Source organism: Poecilia formosa, unplaced genomic scaffold (genome assembly GCF_000485575.1).
Source record: "Poecilia formosa unplaced genomic scaffold, Poecilia_formosa-5.1.2 Scaffold37, whole genome shotgun sequence".
Classification (NCBI taxonomy): Eukaryota; Metazoa; Chordata; class Actinopteri; order Cyprinodontiformes; family Poeciliidae; genus Poecilia; species Poecilia formosa.
In genome coordinates this window covers 2771774-2794144 of record NW_006799976.1, presented here as the reverse complement: position 1 = coordinate 2794144, position 22371 = coordinate 2771774, and the positions used below count along the sequence as shown (strand labels likewise).

The 22371-nt window shown below is 40.3% G+C and overlaps 1 protein-coding gene across 7 annotated transcripts; it reads left to right on the top strand.

Moving 5' to 3' along the window:
* The first annotated feature begins 66 nt into the window (after nt 1-66).
* nek1 (NIMA-related kinase 1) lies at nt 67-20702 on the top strand. Of its 7 annotated transcripts, none has more exons than XM_007550738.2 (36): nt 67-162; nt 524-672; nt 765-861; nt 947-1044; nt 1881-1964; nt 2051-2118; nt 2213-2299; nt 2712-2766; nt 2965-3165; nt 3251-3323; nt 4427-4539; nt 4659-4724; nt 5053-5112; nt 5191-5238; nt 5633-5713; nt 5806-5957; nt 6345-6467; nt 6553-6655; nt 7587-7673; nt 8624-8707; nt 8788-8865; nt 9605-9700; nt 9782-9979; nt 10732-10785; nt 10877-11135; nt 11225-11350; nt 11436-11573; nt 11862-11996; nt 12111-12216; nt 12867-12943; nt 13036-13250; nt 13433-13590; nt 14528-14904; nt 17784-17917; nt 18017-18149; nt 19962-20702. In XM_007550738.2, the coding sequence occupies exons 2-36, from the start codon at nt 556-558 to the stop codon at nt 19973-19975; spliced, it is 4095 nt and encodes a 1364-aa protein (XP_007550800.1). In that variant the 5' UTR covers nt 67-162; nt 524-555; the 3' UTR covers nt 19976-20702. The 7 variants fall into 7 exon arrangements, with proteins under 7 accessions (XP_007550800.1, XP_007550799.1, XP_016526248.1 ...); XM_007550737.2 differs by having other exon boundaries at nt 10874-11135; XM_016670762.1 differs by lacking the exon at nt 4659-4724 and having other exon boundaries at nt 10874-11135.
* The last annotated feature ends 1669 nt before the right edge of the window (nt 20703-22371 follow it).

The window sequence follows — 22371 nt, the reverse complement described above, 5'->3', positions numbered from 1 at the left end:
GGTGGGCATAAGACGTGATGGGCAGTTAGTTTAACCAATCATTGATCGAGAAGAGAGACGCTGACCAATAAGAATGAAGAAAGAGCGACGTGTTAGAGTGAGTGCGAGGACAGTAGCAAGAAGCAGAATTTCTGCGAGAAGCAGCGAAACGAAGAACTAATGGTAATACACAATTAACCTCCTATTAGCATTTACACACTGTTGCTAAATGAGCCTTCGCGTTTTATCGTTGAGCTTTGAGAGTTTACGGGACAGTCGAAGTCTACAGCAGGAATTTGGTTTTTCACATCGTCGTCTAGCTACACTGCCACGGTAACATTAGCCATCTGGTAGCTGTATGTAATTTCTCAGCATCTCAACCCCTTTAGAGTAGATAATTAATGTTTGACATATTGATTCAACATTTATGCATAATAACGCGAACGTTCGGGATTCTGATCAGAGAATAAAATCGACGCTTCACTGTTTCTAAGCCCTTTATCAAAGCTTTCAGTCTTCCCATGCTGTCTATATTTATTTTCAGATCCACTATGCGGAGCCAGTCTCTCCAGTAGCATGGAAAAGTACGAAAAGGTGAAACAAATTGGGGAGGGCTCATTTGGAAAAGCCATCCTGGTGAAATCCAAAGATGATGGACGTCAGTATGTCATCAAGGAGATTGGCATATCTGGAGTAAGCTCTTGTGTATTATTATGTGGCAGTAGGAGCCCATTTTACCTCTTCATCACGATTATAACAAATGATCCTTTCATTTCTCTCCACAGATGTCAAGGAAAGAGAGGCAGGAGTCCAGAAGAGAGGTTGCTGTTCTTGCCAACATGAGTCATCCCAACATTGTGCAGTATAAGGAGTCTTTTGAAGGTATTCGCACATTTGTGTTTCTGTGAAGAATCTCAGAAGTATTTTAATAATGACATTTAATTTGTATTTCTTATGTTTTCTTTAGAAGGGGGATGTCTTTATATTGTCATGGACTACTGTGAGGGAGGGGACCTTTTCAAAAAGATCAATTCTCAGAAAGGAGTGCTGTTTCCTGAGGAACAAGTAAGCCTGTAACACTTTGCCAGATCTAAATGATAGTTTTTGAGAAGTTGGAACTTTATAATTTATTTCAACTAGAGATTCACCGTCCAGATATTTTGTGGCTGGTTACTTATCATTAACTTAATGAAGTTCTGATCGTTTTTGACAAGTTCCGACTTCTCTTTATGAGTTATAAACACCAGGCGATACTTGACTAATAAGTAAGATAATTTAACTGTCCTAACAATTCAGCATTTCTCATTAAATAAATGATGGGTTTTTTCTTCCGCCAAACAGTGATTTCTCTCAAAATTACTGAACATTTTAAAACACCATAAAAAGCTCCATGTTAGACATTGATCCAATAAAAAATATTTCAACATATGTTGTTTACAAATCAGCTCACAAACCTTTTGTTTTTGCACAGTACATGTAACGCACCCAAATGTATCCAAGAGGAAGAAGCTCCAGTTTGCTGCTATGTGTTGGTTGCAGCAGTACGTTGCCCCTTAAGAAGCTTTTCTCTCGGGATCATTAATTATTTCCATTAAGACCAGAGTGGATGCGAGAGCAGTGGGTGTTACACAGCTCTGCAGTTTAACCGGATTTCGCTTCCATTAGACCACAAAGGCAAAATTTGTTGAAGCTAAAAACTTGAAGGATAAACAAAGCAACTCTTCTGTAATGCTTCCAGCTTCCTGTTAATTCACCGTTTAAAAGTTGCTACCTGAAAGAACAGCTGATGGGGAAAACTTCCTTTCCAGAAGCTTCAGACAGCTTTGTGCTTCCTGTAATGCTGCCAAATAAATGTTCATTGTTCATATTGAAATTGTTTTGTTTTGTTTCGTTTTTTTCAGATCCTAGATTGGTTTGTGCAGATTTGCCTGGCCCTGAAGCACGTACACGGGCGGAAAATTCTCCACAGGGACATTAAATCGCAGGTATTGTTCCTTTTGTGTGGCCAGATCTTGGCAAATCTTGTGTTCCCAATCATTTATTTGTTCTTTGATTAAAAATTCCTCTGCAGAATATATTTTTGACAAAAGAAGGGACGGTTCAACTTGGAGACTTTGGGATCGCGAGGGTCCTGAACAGGTATGTTCGGCAGTTGTCTGTAAAGATAAAACTTGGACTTAGAACAGACTCAATAACGTTGCTCTTTTTGTTTGTTTGTTGTTTTTCCCCCCAGCACTGTAGAACTGGCGAGAACATGCATAGGGACTCCATATTACTTATCACCAGAGATCTGTGAAAATAAGCCGTACAACAATAAAAGGTACCTGATCTTCAGTTGAAGTGAATCATTTTGGGGGGGGGGTTGTTCTATTTCTCTTGTAATGTTTGCTGCACAGTCCATATGTCCTCACCTGATTTGTTCCCTCCAGTATTAGCAGGTGGTTTCTAGATAAAGCCAGGAGGATAGCATGTCAGCTTCTTGTTTACATCCACAACAGGAAGCCAATATTGATTTCCTGCTCTGTTTTTAGGTTTCCATGTCATCCTATCCAATTTAGTTACAGTCAGTGAAGTCATGTCTTGGAAGCTCTTTAAGTTTAATAAAGGGCTAAAATGTATTTATATCTCACAATTGCCCAACTAAATGAATGCAAACTGATTGGAAAACGTATCCCTGCGTGTCTGTTTCCTTGTCGTTGAATTACGTTTTCCTACTTTCCTTCCCTCTGCAGTGATATTTGGGCCCTAGGGTGTGTGCTCTATGAAATGTGCACTCTTAAGCATGCAGTAAGTATTTGATGTGTGCTAGCTGTTTACATATTAATGTGCGTTTTAATGCATCCTTTGCAGCACTGCAGTGAGCATGTTTCTTTTTTTTTTTATCTGAGCCTAGTTGTAATCATTATTGCCACTTTCACTCATGATAACTTCAGTGTTTTCTAGGTGACAATCACGACTGTTTTTTTTGTTTTGTTTTTTTTGTAGTTTGAAGCTGGCAACATGAAGAACCTGGTTCTGAAGATAATCAGAGGCTCTTACCCTCCTGTATCTGTTCACTATTCCCAAGAGCTACGCTCTCTCTTGGCGCAGCTTTTTAAACGCAACCCCCGGGAGAGGCCTTCGATCGGCAGCATTCTGGACAAACCTTTCCTCTCTTGTAGGATCGAGAGGTTTCTCACACCACAGGTAGTGTGCCGCCATTCCTCTGTCGTTATTTTTCAGCCATCAGGTTCTGTGATGGAGAGGAAACTGGTTTATTTTCTCCTTTCAGATCATCGCTCAGGAATTCCGCCATACTTTTCTACACAAGCAGCCTAAAATGGGCGTGGCACAGGTGCCGCCAGGTAAGGAGCCTTCATGCATGTCTGTTGCAGTGAGTCCCAACTTTCTCCTGCTGGTTTTGGGCAAAATGATTCAAAATGCGTCAAACAATTCATCCTAGGGCTGCAACTGATGATTATTTTATTAATCAATTATTCTGATTAATGAACAATGGAAAAAATTGGTACATTCCGCAGATTTCTCATTTAACCACTTAAGTTTTATACTATTAGAAATTAATTAAAGACTGCTAACCCGCCCCCTCAATTATCAATCCATCCATCCATCCATTTTCTTCCACTTATCCGGGGTCGGGTCACGAGGGCAGCAGCTTCAGAAGGGAGGCCCAGACTTCCCTCTCCCCAGCCACTTCTTCCATGGGGTTCCTCTGGGGGAACCCCAAGGCGTTCCCAGGCCAGCTGAGAGACGTAGTCCCTCCAGCATGTCCTGGGTCTTCCCCGAGGCCGCCTCCCGGTGGGACGTGTCTGGAACACCTCACCAGATACTTAAACTCCTCCAATTAACAATGAATTGATTACTCGATCAGTTGACAATTATTTCAACAGCCGATTAATCATTTCAGCCCTAATTGAGCTTTAATCCTCTGTTATATTTCAAAGTACAGTCCAAATATAGTGGGATCCCACAATTAAAAGAAAATATTTTGTGCCAAATTAAAGTCTGCCGGAAAAAGTATTATCCATCAGTTTGGATGCTCAGTAGAAAAAAAAAAAAGAAGCCATAGCAGAAATCATCCAAACTTACATTCACTGTAGGAATAGAAAAGTGACGCTGTCACGCTACATCAACCTGATGGCTGCCAGCCATGCCAAGCTAATGCTAAATCAATTTACATCAGGAAGGAGCATATGGGAAAACATGCCTTCAAAATAAGAGCCTAGGTTTCAGATGGGTAAACAAAGTTGTGTCCAGTCATTAAACTCACTGTAATGACGGCTGTTCCCCATGAAATTGTTAAACAGAGAACTTATTATAATTGGTAGCTTCAGTAGTTGGCGTAGCAACATTTCCTGTCTTTCTTCATTCTCATATTTCTGAACTTCTTATTTGTACAATAAGGTTAATTTCAGTTTGTTTGTGTTTTTCATATATCTTTTCACCTCAGCCCAGAAGATTACAAAACCAGCATGTAAATATGGAGTGCCTTTAGCAGTGAGGAAAGCTGGCGACGGAGCAAAGAAGCCTTCGGAGAGGAAAGCTGCAGTGAAACACAAACCGGTTAGTCTCTCGTACTTGTTTATTGTTGTTTTGTTTGAACCCTGTCTAAATGTTAGTGGGTGTTCCCGTGTGTTGAAAATGTCGGCAAACTCTGAAGCCACATGTTATATGTTGCTCAGGCCGTTCTCCCAGCAGCCCCTCACAGAAGGATCAGTCAAGTGGAGGAAGAAAGGAAAAAGCACGAGGTACAGCTGAGCGTCCCCGTTTAACTTGTGTTCTCTGTTAGCGTTGCCCTTCCTCTCCTCCATTCATTCACCCACACACGTGGGTTAATTTTTCAGTTTTCAGTTTTTTTTTTTTTTTTTTTTTTTCCTTCTTCCCATTACACTTGATCCCTGCCTTCACCTGGTTTTCCACTCGGAGCCTTCTGCCTGAGTTTAGCCCTTTCCTAACCAGTCGTTTTTCCCTCTTCGCCTGCCTGCCCTGTGACAGAGCAGTTCTGCATCCTCTCACCTCTAGGGGGAGCGCTTTAAGATGTTTTTTGAGTTTGTGGTGCTTCTGTCTCCTCTGCAGGATGGCATCAGAAAGAAAAGGATGGAGCTGATAGAGAAGGAAAGGAAACAGAGAGAACAGGTAAGCATGTCATTTAGTCTGTTTTTAATGTCTAAATGTGTGTGGTTTGTCCTTTTTGTCATTCTCTGTGCCTCTCAGATGTTCCTGTTGAAAGGCGAGCAAATGAAGAGATACGAGAAAGAAAAGGTGAGCCGTACTGTCCTGCAAAAGTCTTTTATTAGGATTTTATGGTATAAATTAACAGAACCTTATCATAGGAACTACTTCTAAGTCCAACACTCCTAAGAATATTTGTAAACTACTTAAAGGAGAAGCTTTGTTGTGATGAAGTTCTGAAGGCGGAGTGTTGGAAAAAGTAGGAGCTTCTTAAAGAGACAGAGGCGCAATGTAAGTTGAATTAGTTGAATTGGAAATCTGTGATAGAAATTGAAAACCAATGTTCAGTGACGCTTTCTAATTGATTTTAGCTATGCTGCTGATTAAAAGAAGTCATACAATTTCTCCTTGTTCATAAGCTGAAAGCTATTATTAAATTGTGACTCAAACATGAATGAAATTGTGGATCAATAATGTCTTACAGATTAGTCGAATAAACCAAGCCAGAGAACAAGGTTGGAAGCATGTATTGAGTTCAAGTGGAGGTAGCAGCCCAGAGAGGAAGGTAGTGACTGTTTTTTGGATTACTTTTAAGTAAAATGACCCCCTTTTTTCCCTCGTATGCTTCAACTCTGGATGCTAATCTTGTGTTTTCAGTGTTTTGTGGGTGGTAAAAGGGCTGCGGGGGTCCAAGCTTCTGTTTTGAGCCCGTATGAACACCACTACGCTGCTGTGGACCAAATGGCTAAACCCCAACCCAAAGACCCCAGCAGGGAGGGACCCTCAGCAGGACCTGGCAGTCCCATCAGGTAAATTAATACTTCTGTTTTTATTAAACATATCCAGGACCCTACAAACGTATTGACACGCTTTCACGCGTAGCTGTAATAACTGGAGTTTTCAAGTAGACCTTAGCTACTCTCATGAAATGAGAAACACGGTTTTACACACAGAGCCGAGTTTTTGAACCATCAAAGCAGCAGATCAAAATTGCTTTAAGAGTATAAAATGTGGCTTAATACATTAGGATTGATTCCAATTAGAATCATGTTATCAGCCAAAGCATCTCAGGATTTTAAAATATAATTAAATTATGTAATAATGAATTTCTTTTTTTTTTTTATTATTGTCTAATTTTTATTTGAGCAAGGAGGAAAGAAGAGTTAAATGTATTTCTTGCCGGGGTTTTTTTCCAGAGGTGTACCAGCTGCTGCCGGCCCAGTGCTGCCCAACGGACCGGCCCGTCGACTGAACTCCGACGTCATCAAGAGAGAACTTCAGAGGTTGCACCACGTTTCAAAACAAGCCCAGATTAGCCGGTCAGTCGCAGTTGAACGAGCACCACCAGATGGTCTCCGTGCTGAGAAGGCGGCCTGAATATTTGTTGCCGTGTTTTGTCTGTAGGCAGCGCGGTCAGATACCAGCCGAGAGAGCCTTCCAGGTCGAGGAGTTTCTACAGCGCAAGAGAGAAGCAATGCTCAACAAAGTGAAAGCGGAGGGGCAGCTGGTACGTAATGCATGAAACCGTTACACATTGACGGCTGTATCAGGGAGTCTGCACAATCTAAATAAGTCTTAAGTCTTAAATTCATGCATCTATCTCTTAAAAACATATTTGACCTTAAAGACATTAATCAGGTCTTACATTTTGTTGTGGCAGAACTATTAATCATCTTTGTAGTGTTTTTCTTGCGGGACAGTTGGGTTAAGCAAACATTTGAGTCATGCGCAGACTTCTTCATTGCACTCTGTGACTCAAGGTGGTTGTGGCTATTGCTAAGTAACTGCTAATGCACCCCTGCTAGCTAGCTTTGTGCATCTGTCATGGAGTAAGTTCAAATTTATCACCAGTTGATAAATTTGTTGGGTGCTGTATCCCCCAAACATCCCCTATAGTTACAGCTTTTGCTCTTAAAATTTAATTCAAGGTGGCATTAAAAAGGTTTTAAATGTGATTGGCTGTTACCTGCAGGTGCTCTGTATGTGTTAAATTGGTTATTAGTAGTTTGAAATGTTTTGTGGAAAGTTTATGAAAACGCCGTCATTGGAAACCCACAAGTTCATCAGACAGAAGATCTGATTTAAGAGCCCTGCTGCCCCCTAGTGGCAGAAATGCACTATACAACTTTATCACAAATATTACTGTAATTTTCTTTTTTTTTTGCAATGTAACTCCAACTTTAGCACTTTGACTAAGTTTTCTTAAAGTTCCAATATGATTATTTTTACGCTTGCGTGCTTCGAAGGCTGCTGTCATTAAATAGATTTAATGGTGCAGTGGCAGAATTTCATCATTCAAATCTTTAGCTTTTTAAGGAAAAAAAAAAAAACATTGATCAGTGGCACTTTACCTTCGCATTCCCAACTTAAATGTTGTTGTAGTCAGACGTTGAGGCTTTGTATCCGTCTAAAGTGTGGTTGACTTGAATGCTGAACAGGGAACCCGACAAAACCTGGCTGCAATCTATGGAAGCCGGGCCGGTTCGGCTCGGTTCCGGCGACCTAAAGTCAACACAGAGGAGGAGGTAGGAGCCCAGAGCTGAACGCCCCAACCTGACGCTCCATCTGAATCACAGCACGCCTGGCTTGTCTGCACAAAACCCCTCCATCCCCCCTGTGACGCAGCCATAACAGTTCAACATCAAACTCCCTCCTTGTGTTTGGTTTCCTCGTTGTGTTTCCCCAACAACGGCCATTGTTTCATGCATTTTATTTATTTATTTATTTTTTTCAATCATGTTTGTATTTTACTGATACACGACGTTGTTCTTCATGGCATGAAGTTTGCAAAATTTTATTAATTCTGTCTCTTATTTGCTGTTCTAATGAGATGCTCACCTCATGGCTGGTCTGAGTTGAAATGATCAGTTTTTGAAGATTACAGTTTTGGAAAATCTTCTTTTTAGTATTTTACAGCTTATTTAGATTTGAATCAGACTATCACAAAATATAAAGGTAAAGTTTTTTTTTTTCGTTTTTTTTTTAGGAATACAGTCGTACTAATATGAGAATAAAGTAGCAATTTATCAGAATGAAGTTCTAATATTAAGAGAATGAAGATGTAATTTTATGAAAACTCCAACACAAAAAATAATAAAAAAATTATCCACATTTTTTTCCCCCCTTGTAATTTTAAGATATATTTATGGTGAAACTGTCTTTATTCTACTAATATTATGACCATATCCTCCATAATTAAACATTCTTGTAACCTGGCCCTAATACTTAGTCATACAAATCAGAAGGGCATGATTGACATAAAAGCCTTTTTGAAAATATTTTGTCATTTGTAACTTTTTAGAAAAGGCAAGAAAAAAGTTGATTCTGGACTGAAAACAATCTGGCATTTTATTTTTGAGCCATGTCGCCCAGCTCTACAGCTAAGCATGTGTGGGTGTTTAGTGTTTATGATGACTAAACAAGATGTAGACAGTAAGTTTTTCTCACCGTTCATGAAGGATTGATCTGTTCCCAGGAGTACTTGGCAAGACTCCGGCAGATCCGCCTGCAGAACTTCAATGAGCGTCAACAGATCAAAGCCCGGCTGCGAGGAGAGAAGGTACACACCTACACACACCGTCAGAGTTTAGACTTGTTGTCACTTTCTCTGATATTTCTGTCTGTGTGTGTGTGTTTCAGTATGACAGTGACGGCTCTGATAGCCAGGAGTCAAGTGAGGAGGCAGAGCTCAGGAGGAAAAAGATAGAGGTTTTAAAAGTGAGTCTGCAAGAAGCTCAAAGCCACTGACATTTTTATTTACTTCTCAGATTTATTACTTCTGGAATTGCTCTTTAAAAAGGTCAGAGGTGTTTCTATGAATAGTTTAGTCTTTAGAAAAAAATCAGCTGGTATCTGTTTTATTCTGTTTCATCTTTTTTTTGTCATTAATGTGATTATAAAACAAAAAACTTCACTTTTTTTTCAAAAATAAGAACTTTGTGCAAATGTTTGATCTCCTTCTGGACTTTTCTCTGTCTCAGCAGGTTAAGCTAAATACACACCATGACTAATATTTAGGTAAAAGACCCTTAACAAATTGCAGAAATATATTTATTTTTTATAACTATTACGGAGTTCCTGGTATAACTCTCTGGCCAGACAGTAGGAAGTAGAATTTGTCTGGGCTACAATCCAGCTTGTATGGCCCCGGCCATAAACTTTCAACAGATTTCAGGCCAGGTGACATTCCAGTACTTTAATATTAGATGTTTTATTCATCGCAAAAAATTTGGAAGTTTTTGTAAACATTGAACAATAAGAAACCAGAGGATGGTTATTATTTCACTTATAACAAGACATTTTCCCGAGTTATAGATGATTTTTTTTTCTTTTAAACTATGTATTAGGAAATTATTGATTTAAAACAAGCTCATAAATATTGCTGAAAAGTTACTTGGTAAGATTTAGTTTTGCAGTGCGTCTATATTCATATCTGTGTCCGTCTAACCTTCCTCAGGCTCAGGCAAACGCCCGTGTTGCTGTACTGAAGGAGCAGCTGGAGAAGAAGAGGAGGGAAGCGTACGAGAGAGAGAAGAAAGCCTGGGAGGACCATGTAGGGTTCACGCCGCCTTTCTGCACGCACGTCTAAAACGGATAAAGTCCAATGCTGGCTATGTTCTGTTGTTGTTTAAAGCTCGGTGCAGCTCGAGCTGCCAAGAGCGGCGTTGCACCTGGAAATGCAGCAGGAGCCGCGTCGTCTTCCTCTGACGGTCCTCCTCCACAGGCCGCGCCGCCGCAGCCCGACCCAGCCGCCAAAGCTTCGGCCCAGCCCTCATCCAAAGCCTCCAGCCCCCTCATCTCCATGACCGCTGCGCTGGAGAACGTCGGAGCGGTCAGTGTGCTAATTGACTGTCAGCTAATTTGTTAATTAAATAATCATTAACAGGAGTTTAAGTACTCCAAAGAAAAAATCCTGAAAGGACAGCTCACTCACAGCAGTAATTGTGCAAAAATTATATGTATTTTACATTTAAGATAAAAAAAATAAAAACACTGTAAAACTGTCCTACTCAAAACTCAAGTGGCATAGTTTTAGTTTCACCTGGTTCAAATTATTTCTGAAAAATCTCCTATTAAGCACTTTTTGCTACCCAAATATTAATCTGTAATCCAAAAGATAATCAACGTATTGATAAGTCAGAAAGGGCTGAGAATAAAAGTATTGTTAGTATTTTTTTTCACTACAGATTCATCCATTGCTGTTAATTATCCTAACAATAATATTTTATAGTGCACTTCACATATAAATATCACAATGCTACAAAATGACCAGAGCACTAACCAATAAAGACTCTTTTAAAATACCAGTCAGAATGATCCAGGGTTCACTAAAGGAATGCTATGTTGCATTTTAATCCATAAAATATCAACTTTCTTATTTCAGTAAGGGAATTGAATTGTTTTGTATTTTTTAACGCATTTATAAAAAAGGCTTAACTGAAAGATCTGCAGCATGTGATCATGTGTTTAAGCCGATTAATTGTTGGAATAATCAATTAATTGATACTTAAAATAAACAATCAACACATATGGCTGTAGTTGTATCGCTACTTTTAAATTGTGACCGTTTTCACTCATTCACAGATTACTCCACCAAAGGAGAACTTGAACGAAACTGAGGCAACAGCAGTGACTCAGGTCTGTTAAAGTGTCGGTCGATTTTTTTTTTTTTTTTTTGCGTGAATAAATTTCCAAGAGTCGACGTTCACCGATGTCTCCTGTACAGCAGAGTGAGAAGAAGCAGATTCTGCGCAGACTGAACCAGAACCTGAAAGCCCAGAGCCCGGTGGACGAGACGGAGGAGACTCCTTCACCTCCTCCACCGCCACCGGCACCATCAGAACCGACTCCTGCTCCGCCCCAACAGCTGGACGGTGAGAAATGCCGCCCTTCGGACGGAGATCGGAAGAAGTGGGAAGTGGCGGAGCTGCCTGCGGCGCTGCCTGTGCCTCAGCAAACCTTTGGAGAAACTTGTTCCACATCAAGCAGTGAGTTCAGTCTTCCAGGCGAAAAACGAACAAAATCAATCTGGTGCATCAATTTTTATCTCTTTTTTTTTTTCTAATTGTTTTGCTAGCCACTTTAGCATCTCCAGAGGAAAGGCCATGCTCTGGTGGAGACAGGAAGAAGTGGGAGGCAGCGGCTCCTCTCGTTCTCGCCGTTGCACAGCAGACGCTCGGAGAGACGTGCATCACAACTACCGGTAACGACCGTCGACTCCGGGGGAGGACATGGGAAACGCGTGCGTTAGAAAATGGTCTGTTTTGTTGTCCTGCCTTCTGTCTCAGATCAAACGCTGGGGGAAGTCATATGGATGGGCGAGCTTCAGGAAGACGCTCCCAGGAAGGCGTGGGAGGCGAACCCGGTGTGTGAGGGGCCAGAGGCGCTTCGGCCGCTCGCTCAACAGCCGGAGGTTTCCACAACGTGTACGGACTTTTCTAGTTTTTGTTCTTAATTTGAGTCATTGTCTTAAGGATCAGCTGCAGATGTACTTCATACAGACAATCTGATCTGTTTTGGTTGTTTTTGTGAAGCTCTGACCTATCGGAATAATTTCTGGCTGATTCTGATTTCCCTTTATGATCTGGAAATGACAGATTTCAAATTTTTAATTTTTTTAGAGTGAGCGAGAGGGTCACAAATGAAAGCACAAGAATACCCTCGGTGCATTCATTGTCTAATATTAATGGTGTATTTTCTGTTTTCTGCTGCAGCTGATGGTGTGAAAATCCCCAGTGAACCTTTCACCTCTGCAGTGGGTCAAAGACCGACTGATGGAAACCAGGATTCAGGTCAGAAAACGTCTGTGGTAAACGCATCGCTGCTGCCTGGCCTTACTGATATTGAGGGTAAGTTATCTCTTAGCTTGATATTAATATTAATGATCACCATTGATTATTACAAATCAAGACTTTTATTCATTTTCAGCAAAGCAAAATCTTGTTTTGGTTAAATTCCTCTAGATCCAGCCGACCTGGAGTCAGTGATTTTGGAGGAGAGTCCTAAACAAGAGTCAAATCCACCAGCTAATGTGCAACAAGCTTGGGAACAGGAAGTCCAGAAGCAAATGTGAGCACTGATATGTGTTGGATTATAAATGTTGCAATAAATTCAGATTTAGAGGTCATTTTAATGCGAATAGCAAAACAATAAAAAATAAAAAACCTACATGTAGATTTGCCATACAGCGAAACCCTAATATGGTATTTCATTTGTAATAACTTTTCACTAATTTACAGTGTAAGGGCCAGACTGAGAAAAAAGTCTTAACATTACAAGAATAAAGTCATAATAATATGAGAGTGAAGACAAAATTCATAATACGAGAAAAAAGTTGTGATGGTGTGAAAATGAAGTTGCCGTATTACTTTGTTCTCTCATTTTCACAAAGTCGAAATGATACCAGAATAAAGTCGTCATATTAGGAAAATGAAGTAGTAATATTAGGAGAACTCCTTACAAAAACAGTAAATTTGACGATGTGTTCAAACGACTATTTAGAAGAAAGTGCCACATGGACTGAAGAACTGGTCATGTCAGATCTTGATCACTGCAGTGTTCTCAACAGCTTTTTTTTCTAGTGATTTTTTTCTTTTTTTTTTTCTTTTGCGACTTTCTTTGGGTAATATTGTATCTTTATTCTCCTAATTTAAAAAAAAGATCTTAATCTCACCCTAATATTCCGTCATATTTCATTATTGTGTGTCTTCTTCTTACAGGCCACATGGGGGCGCTACAAGACCAGCGGGCCCTCAGGATATTGAGAAGAGTTCAGAGAAGCCGACCGACTCCTCATGTAAGGCGAACGTCCCCGCTGTCATGGCCACCGGTTTCCCCTGTGATCATGACTCTGATTAAATCCACCCTCGCCTGTTCGGCTCTCACCAGGCTCGGCTCAGAACGAGGAGCCGCTGTTTCTGAAATGCTCGCCGGCCCACCGCCGAGCCGCCGCCCTCTCAGTGATGTCCGCCAATTCCTCCATGGACGAGTCATCCTCTTCTCTGGCCTCCCGCTCACGATCCGTCTCACCTCTACGCACCAAGAACCAGGACGCCCTTCTCATCGGTCTCTCTGCCGGCATGTTTGATGCCAACAACCCAAAGGTGACGAACATCCTTCTGTTCTTCTCTGGAGTTGGACTGGAAGCATCAAACAGTTGGGCTGTCAGAGAGATTATTTGTTTAGGGTCATTCAGTGCTAAATTCGATATTTTACTTCATGAATTTTCTAATAAATGTTATATCGAGTTTCTTCACATGCCTTTCTGCTCCTGTTGCGCCATTAGATGCTGCGGACGTGTTCTTTACCCGACCTCAGTCGACTGTTCAGCCCTCAGCAGGACTCCACTGAAGCTAGCAAGGCTAACGTTTCCCCGGACAAAGACCTGGAAATTGAGGATCTGGAGGAGGCTGTCAAAGACGACGACCAATCAGATGCTGAGGAGTAAGTCGTTCTGACTCTGAATTTGATCATTTTAGTCTACGCCGTGCTAAAAGTAATGGCCTTGAGGTTTTCCACATTTTTTTCTCGTTAGTAAAAATCGATTGAGGTTTGCGTTTCTGAGATTTTTCTTATGACCTGCACCAGTCGTGCTCAGTTGCGAAGTAGCAGGAACATGAAGCGTGGTTTTTCAAACTCTTCACAAATAAAAATCTGGAAAGTGTGGCGTGCATTTGTATTCAGTCCCACAAATTGAATTGTTTCTAAAATCACAGCAAACCTGTGGAAGAAGGAGCTTCGCTCAGATGGGATTTAAGTTTTACTTTGATTTTTTCCCACACCAAATTCAGTTTCTGAATTAAATTTTTTCATCACTTTCTTTAAAAAAAAAAAAAAGTAAATAACTGAAACAAGTCAGTTTTTGAAAATATTTTCTATTATTAGTCATCCAACTGTTGTTTTTTTTTTTGTGGATATTTAAAATATATTCCAGGTTCTCTGGTAAATGTTCTGTACAAAGTTAAAGTTTATTGGTCTTTGAGAGGGTGAATTTGCATTATTATGCCATTATCGATATACTATTTGAAAATGGCCTCAAAACAACAATATTATCATTCATGGAAAAATTTCTGGGACAATTTACCATCCAGAAAAATGTGTTATCAGGACAAGGCTAGCACTCCACACTTCTCAGACTTTGGTTTTTTTTTTATTGTAACGTCACAATTATGCACTACTTCATGCTGATCTATCATAAATTAAATGACAATGTGGAAGGCTTAAGGCATGTGAATACTTTGAGTTAAAGTTTTGTGTTCAGGATATCCTGCAAACAAAATATTTGTATTGTAAAATGTTTAAGAATTAAATTTAAGAATCAAGATGGAGAATAATTACTGCAGGGTAAGAGCGAACTGTGAGACTCTGCTCTGTTTCTTAGTGCGTACGAAGATGAAGACCTGCGGGACATCCGGGCCTCTATGGTGAGACTGCTGCAGGAAGAAGGCGACAGAAACCCTGTCGATGTTAACGGAGCCGGAGATTACAACGGGAACCCTCCACAGGAGGGCAACAGCGAGCTGTTCAACAAAATAGCCGCCGAGCTCGATCAGGACAACAACCAGATGGCCGTGGACGCCGACGAAGAGGACGACGAGGAGGATGAGGACGACGAGGATGAAGAGGAGGACGAGGATGAGGACGAGGAGTGCTCTAATGGGAGTCCGGCAGACGACGAGGTCAGGGAACTGCTGGCTAATGGAGACGGAGAGGAGCGGCAAAGAGACGGCAAGCAGCTCAACGAAGAATGGCAGTCAGGTAAGCGGGAGCGCCACACGTGATCGATTGAATTTAATTTTTGGTTTTTGAAGATGTAATTTTTGTAAAATTGGGGGGGGGGGGGGAATAAAAATAATAAAGTACTTTGTGTTCCCATTGATATCAGCACGCCCAAAATTGTATTTCTCTTTTTTTTTGAGAAGCATATTCTGCAGCTTCCATTTGTTTGGAATTTGAATTCAGGTCAACCTTTATTATTGGGGCCTGCCGTAGCAATGTATAGGCAGGCACCTATTGTTCTACACCTCAAAATATATTGTGAAGCGTGCCCCGTCAAAAAGTAGCGGCTCGATCCTGTGAGGGGAGCTATTGCTTTTGTTGGCATTTCGAGTAACTGTGGCGACATAATTAACACAAAATGAGCCAAATTCAACTCAAAACAAAAGTCTGACACAAAACAGTGCCACTCAAAATAGGCGTAGACTTTTGTCTGCCCCTCTGAGCTGCTCTTTAGAACTACAGACATGGCGGAACACGCCGTTACTACTCCTTTTCCTTTTGTGTTTTTATTTACCGTTGTCATAGCAACTGAACTAACGGGCGCTGGGAGGAAAAAGAGCGACGGCGGTTCTAGTTAGCAGAGGTATAAACCTTCTGTACAGGAGCTGAATTGCAATATGTTTATATGTACAGATTGCTTAATACACCGTCAGTCATCAGCTTTGAAATAAAACGGTTCTGGAAGTTGTTGGAAAGTAATATTGACATGTTTAGATTGTTTTTTTTCGTTACATGAGTCGAATCTGTTTAGCTATATTCTGTCTTTCGGTGAAAATGTTGGTGTACAAAACCCCCCCTCCCCCCCAATAAATTGTGTATTTTTTATGCAGTAGCAGATGGGGGTTATTCTGAGACTTAAGTGTGTGGCATAAGCTGTACCTTTGTATTAAAGGATCTAAAACTGTTTATTACAGGAATAATTATATTGTCTAGAATGACAAAGAAAATAACGTGGACACAATGATTATTTTGAAGAAAAATCACATATGGTGCTGTTTGGAAATGTTAACTATTTAACCAGAACAGATTCCAGGAGGATTAGTGAAGGTCTGATTTGTGTAACACATGCCACAATCTTTAATATGTTTTCTGTAGATGTTGGCATCAGGGCCGCTGCTATAAACTCATTGCATCTCTGAATAGTGCTGTTTATGTTACATCATCTAGTGGTGGCAAAAGCAACAAAAAAACTATTATGCTATGTACTTAAGATGGAATATATGCACATATATTCATGATATGCTTTGATTAAAGTAATTTATCCTTGGTGCAATTCCAGTACCGAAAAATTAACTTTATACCAGGTGAGTCTCTCTCACCTGAGAATGTGAACCTACTGGGCTGATTCTGTGCCTTCAAATAATTTTAATGCTCCTGTGGAAGATTCATAACTTAAAAGTTACAGGAACCTACAAGTTAACTTATAGAGAACAGGTCTGAAAAAACAGTCGAGAGAGAGATTCCTTTGATGCATCAAAGATGTGAATTAAGGTTTAGTTAATGTTAGGAATAGACTAGTATTGGTTTGGTTTAATCGCAGCTACTAAAATGAAGGGAAATCAATGCAAAGTTCTAATATGGGTCGAAATAGTTTTGACAAGCCTGTATAGAATTTTGTTTTCTAAATCATTCTATAAATAATGATGATGTAACGTTAGGTTGTTTTTCTGCCAATTGCATAGCTGCAGTACACTAGTAGTCGAATGTGCTGAGACACATTCAGCACATTAGAAACCAATCAGAACCAAAGGGCAAACTTTTGGTTCTGATTGGTTGTTTCTGCACAGTAGCAGAGCCAAATGAATTTTCACAAATTCTGTTTCGTATTCTATTGTCAACTGTTTAGCAAATATTCATCCATCATCTCTATGTTAGATGATGGATGAATATTTGTTAAACAGTTTGAGGCTTTGCCAAATTTGTGCAAAGCCTCAAATTTTCATAATTCAAAGTGTTAGCAAAACCTGGGCTTGATTAGTGACCTTGGTTAGTGCTACCTGGGTGTGGGTTGGTGTAAAGGCTGAGCTAGGCTGAGCTGGGCTTAGCTTGGCCTTTGTGCCAACACCAACATGAAGACCCTCCATGAAACCAGTGGAGGTTGATCGCCTGGATGTCTGTCTTTCCTCGGACCTTCATGTTTGTGTGGAGGTTTGGCTTTGCGTGGACTCCTGTTTACAACCTGACTGTGGGTCGGAGTAAAGGCTGAGCCAGGCTATGCATGGAGACCCCTTGTTGATTCAAGGTCTGTCTTTCTTCAGACCTCCCTTGTTGATTGGAGGCCCATCTTTCCTCAGACCTCTCTGGTTGATTGGAGGTCTGTCTTTCTTCAGACCTCCCTGGTTGATTGGAGGTTTGTCTATCTTGGTCTCCTCTGTTTGTAGGGAGCCTTCTCTTTGCAGGGGGACCTCTGGTCGGGTGGAGACTCTAGGATGGTTGTTTTCTAGAGCAAGTTTCAACTCCACCTTCAGGTCCGCAACCTGACCCTGCAGAGCTTTCACCGTTTCCTCCTGAGCCTTAAATTTGGAAGCTTGCTCAGAGTGACTTTTGAGCTGCTTCTCATATTTGAGTCTCACTCGGTATTCTTCAACCATTACTTCAATCAGACCTTTATTGCGGGAGGCGTATTTTTCAGCCTCCCACTTGAAGTACTCCAGCTGTTTAAGAACGTTCTTGTCAGTTGTAACTTTGGAAGAGCAAGAAACCTGTTCATGTTTGACTTGCAGGTGACGTTCTTTTTCACCTGCATTTTGTTTAGCACCCGTCTCTACCCTTTTAGCTTTTTCTACTATAGTTGGAGACATTTTCATGTAAACCAAAGCATCCTAAGAAGACAAATGCCTTATTCTTCTCCATCATAGATGGCAGCGGAGATGATCAGTGCGTGGAGGTTGACCATCACGACAGCATCTTCAGTCGCCTGGAGGAGCTGCGCTTCAACCTGGAGCAGCAGATGGGATTCGAGAAGTTCATTGAAGCTTATAACAAGATAAAGGTGCAGATTTAGTCATTAGGTGTCTCTAAAATCAGCCCATTCATTCTTCTGACCTCGCAATAAATATCCCTGGGTTGTTGGGGTTTTTTTCCCCCCAAGGCTATACATGAAGATGAAGATGAGAATATTGAACTGGGTTCCAATTTGGTGTCAAACATCCTGGGAACTGAGCACCAGCATCTGTACCCAAACATCCTTCATCTAGTGATGGCTGACGGAGCCTACCAAGAAGGTTGGTGGTTTTTGTTTATAAAGTAGTTTTGTATTTTTTTTTTTTTTAATAAGTAGAGAAAATAAGTAGGTTTTACACTGGATTATTGTTATTACTTTTTGTAATAAAAATACACCTTTTAGATTCGGTTTTACCACATAGCAGTTTGTGTTCTTGTCCCATTCTGTGATTATTGTGGTTGTCCAGTTAAAAACCAATAAAAAGACCTTTATTTTCTTTCTCTAAAATTTTAAAGGGAAACTACACTGTTCATCTTGGCCTCTAGTTTTTTTGTTTTTAAAACTGAACTCAAGGTGCTTAACCTTTCTTTTTCCCCTATGCTACACAGATTTTATTATTATAACAACAATTATGATCCGTTATGATAATTTTTAACTTGCCCTTGACGTCATTTCTGAATCAGAAGCCAGAATGAACACTGATGATTCATGATTTTCAGAAAATAAAACTACAAATCAGCAAATTCAACTTGGCAAAAGTTTTATACTTTTAGTTTTTGTACTTTTCTTCCCCCCCACCCCAAATCTAGAAAAAAAATGTTTGTTTTCTAAATTTGGCAAAAAATAAGTGTGGCTATGATATTTCCAGGAATGGTGGATTAAACAACAATTTCGTGGTTGTTTAATCCAACCACCAGGAAAGGTTTGTGTATTTTAATATGTTTTCAGCAGCTCTATTTCCCTGTGAATATTCAGTGGCTTATACAGACTGCATCTGGATCACCTTTCTTCATTATTTCCAGATTTAAGTCTCCAACATACCAACTTCTCATGTGTCACTGCACCAACTTGTCAAGGGACTGAGTAGATGGAGAAACGCTCCCTTTGCTCCCTTTGCTTTCCCTGATTTGTTATTCTCTGTGCCTGATCTGTTGTCACACTGTGGCCACACCAGAAATAGATGTTGAAGGGTGGAGAGGCTTTAAAGGTTTCCCCTCAGGATCCAAATAGTCTTCAGATATGTTGTGGGGGGGGGGGTTTCATCTCTGTTTGACAACTCTTTGATTTCTATTTTTACTGCGTTGAAGGAGAAGCTACACATGTCGGATATTTTCCCTGAGGACTCGTCTCGGGATCGTTGGCAGATGTTTTATCACCTCCACGCAGAGAGCAGGGGCCGTATCTCTGAAAAGATGTGTGGAGCAGTTCTCGGAGAGCTTTCTGTGTTAATGAACTGTAGTCTGTTCCCCTCATTATTATTATTATTCAGACTCAGATTTAGGAGGATGTTGGTCTAGGTTAGGGATCTCTAACATAGACATTTTTAACCTGGCTCTTATGAAATGAATTTTGTCTAAAACCATAAAATCAATTTGAACTTTCTTTTTTTCTCTTTTTTTCTGGGTTTCCAAACAAAAAACGTTGAATTCTAACAACGGGATAGAGAGTTTGCCTCAGTCATACACATGTATGTTCTGTTGTTTTCTTCTTAAGCACAAAAACCTTTCCTTTTTTTCTAAGAATTTTTTATTGAAAGTCATCGCCTTAGGGAAAGACTTTTTGCAGAAAGTGTCTGCATAAACTAAACGACCTACCAAACTTTGTTCCATTCCCCATCATTTTCCCAGTAGCCGCACAAAATTCCTCACGGGGCCACAGATGGCCCCTGGGTCACACCTGATTTTATGTTTTTTAAAGGTTTTATTGGCTCTAGTGGCCTTTATTTGATAGTGAATTGACAGGAAAGTGGTTAATGAGAGAGGGGGGGAGACATGAGGCAAAGGTCCATATGTGGGTTGTGCTTTGCCCCTGCGCCACCACAGCACCCCCTCACACCTCATTCTAATCAGTTTTCATTTTCTGTCTCGTTTAGACAACGACGAGTAACGTTCAGAGCAGTGGAGCTGCTGGCGGCTGTCTGACCGTCTTCCCTCTACAGACAGAAGGATCTATGCATGAAGTCTGGCTGCCCCTCACATGTTAGTGACTCACTTGCATGATGTTCTAACTAGAGCACTTGTCAGCACCCGACCCTCCCGTTTTCTAACCAGTGTTTGTCCAGAAGTGGATTGTTAAGTCTGTTTTTTTTCTTTTGTTTTTTTTTTTGGAATTGAATCAAAGTTCATTTCACGATTCTGTAAATATTTATTGCTGCCTGCATCCTCAGATGAACGACACATGTACGCATTTAGTTTTCTTGAACTCTGGAGGCGGTTCATGTTAGGGGGGCTTTAGATCTGTTTCTCTCAGGTGCTCTCTTTCTGTGCCACACTCAACTTCAATTTATAAACCAGGTTATCCTCAACATAAAGGACTATGTAATGTACTCAAAAAACCAGTTATACCTCCCTTTCTTAACAGAATTTCTACCATATACCAAGTTACAAACGCTGACTTAATTTTCCGTATTATTTTTACTATCTGGTTTAATGCAGATCAAAGCAAAGCGTTGCCACCAAGGTACTGTAGCAGCACTGGCTTGTGAGACTTGCTTGGTAAGATTAAGCGACTGTTGTTTTCAAGATGTAACTTGTGTAGATATTACCAATAATTTGTTTGATTAAATATTGTAAATCTTTGTTTTTTTATTTAATAAACTTTCTAATAACCTGAATCTGTATTTCTTTCTGCGTCAGACTTGCATACTGACATATTGGATGTTGCAACAAATGAGTTTTTAAAGAGACACGCCCAATTTCAAGCTGTTAAATTACAAAGTCATATTTGATATATCTGCCATTTTTATAACAACTGAAGTTAACATAGTTACTTGATTGTGCTGTAAAATGACACTTTGTGTCTGGAAAACATAACACTGCTCCTTTAATTTGACTTCATGAGCTTCCTTTTATGTAAAAAGGTTTGTTTTATGTACTTTCCAGGCATATAGTGCCATTTTATAGCACAATCAACTGTTGCATTTAAAATGGTGTATACATTGAAAATAACTTGAAATTCGCTTGACTAGCATTATAGTTGAAATCGGTCTGTCTCTTTAAGAACCTCCTACACTTGTGTCTTGTAATGTTGGCACGTTTAGTTTTCACCTCATTTTATTACTGCTGATGCAAGGAGCGGCCATATTGAAACACGAAGTCGGCCTTTCAAGTCAGAGTTGCTCCCAGTTTCCCAATGGTTAATTCGACTTTGGGCGGCATTCCAGTAGATCCTCCCCCCCCCAAAAAAAAAAAAAAAATTCCAAGTTGTAATTTCCCATTTTCGAGTACAACTTGAACGCAGCGCAAGGAATAAAACATGTATGGGATAGGTTCGTCTTCCACACAATTTATTCCAGGTATTTGGGTGGGTTGTGGGAGCGTTGGAAGCGAGAGCTCTTACTCCCGTCACAAGCCCTCATTAAACATATCCGATGCAGGACAGACTTATTTGTTTGATCTGTGTCTCGTCTTGTTCATCTGTTTGAAGCCTTCTTGTGTTCCTTGCATTATGCATGGGTGTTAGTTCAGCTTTGTGATTTGCATTTTGGTTGTCATGAGGACTTTTCAGAAGGTGAATCCAGTGAAATGAGAGCAATTCTGGCCTTTATAAAAAAATGTTTACAGCTGTCTGTCGTTTCTATTCCTTTTATAACTGATCTTCCTTGAGGTGGGGGGGAGGGAAGCTGTCGATGGTTTTAAAAGTGACAACAATAAAATGTTGAGTGATCATGTCCGATATGGACCTTGCACGCGGGCCCTTAAATTTTCCAACATTCTAATAATTTGGCTCACACACACAAACACACACACATTGAAGAACACGTAATGTGCAGCCCCGTTCTGTGTGCAACAGCAAATTCATGGTTGAAGCTTCTCCGCGTCCGAATTGATTTGCAGTTTTCTCAGAGGTCTGACCTGCCGATTCCATCTTCAACTGATTTCCCTGAGGACAATTTAAAAAAAAAAAAAGGAAATAAGAGAAGATGTGCTGCAGGTTCTTTGATCGCAGCAGTAGCTCTGATGTCTGCAGAAAAACAAGGTTGTTTGTCTCTAAGCTTTAATCAAATAAAATTACATGTTAACTGATGCACTTGTAGACTTATTTTGATGCATTTAATGAACATCAGTTTTCAGAGGAAAAATGTGCGATAAACTCTAGCTGACTAGTTGGTGTATCTCTACCCCCAGAATTTAAAACACAATCTTGAAAATTTAAAGGATTCACACATACACCAACCTAAAACACAGAATTATCGTTTAGGAACTAAACGATAATTTAATAGCAGCAGTTATAAAATGTTTATTCCTCTTCTGGTAGTTCGGAGTTCATACTGAGCCTGCACT

Coding starts and splice junctions, on each gene's coding strand:
- nek1 (XM_007550737.2), top strand. CDS start 556: ATGGAAAAGTACGAAAAGGTGAAACAAATTGGGGAGGGCTCATTTGGA. Junction 673..764: donor AGGAGATTGGCATATCTGGA/GTAAGCTCTTGT, acceptor TTCTCTCCACAG/ATGTCAAGGAAAGAGAGGCA. Junction 8,708..8,787: donor CCCGGCTGCGAGGAGAGAAG/GTACACACCTAC, acceptor TGTGTGTTTCAG/TATGACAGTGACGGCTCTGA.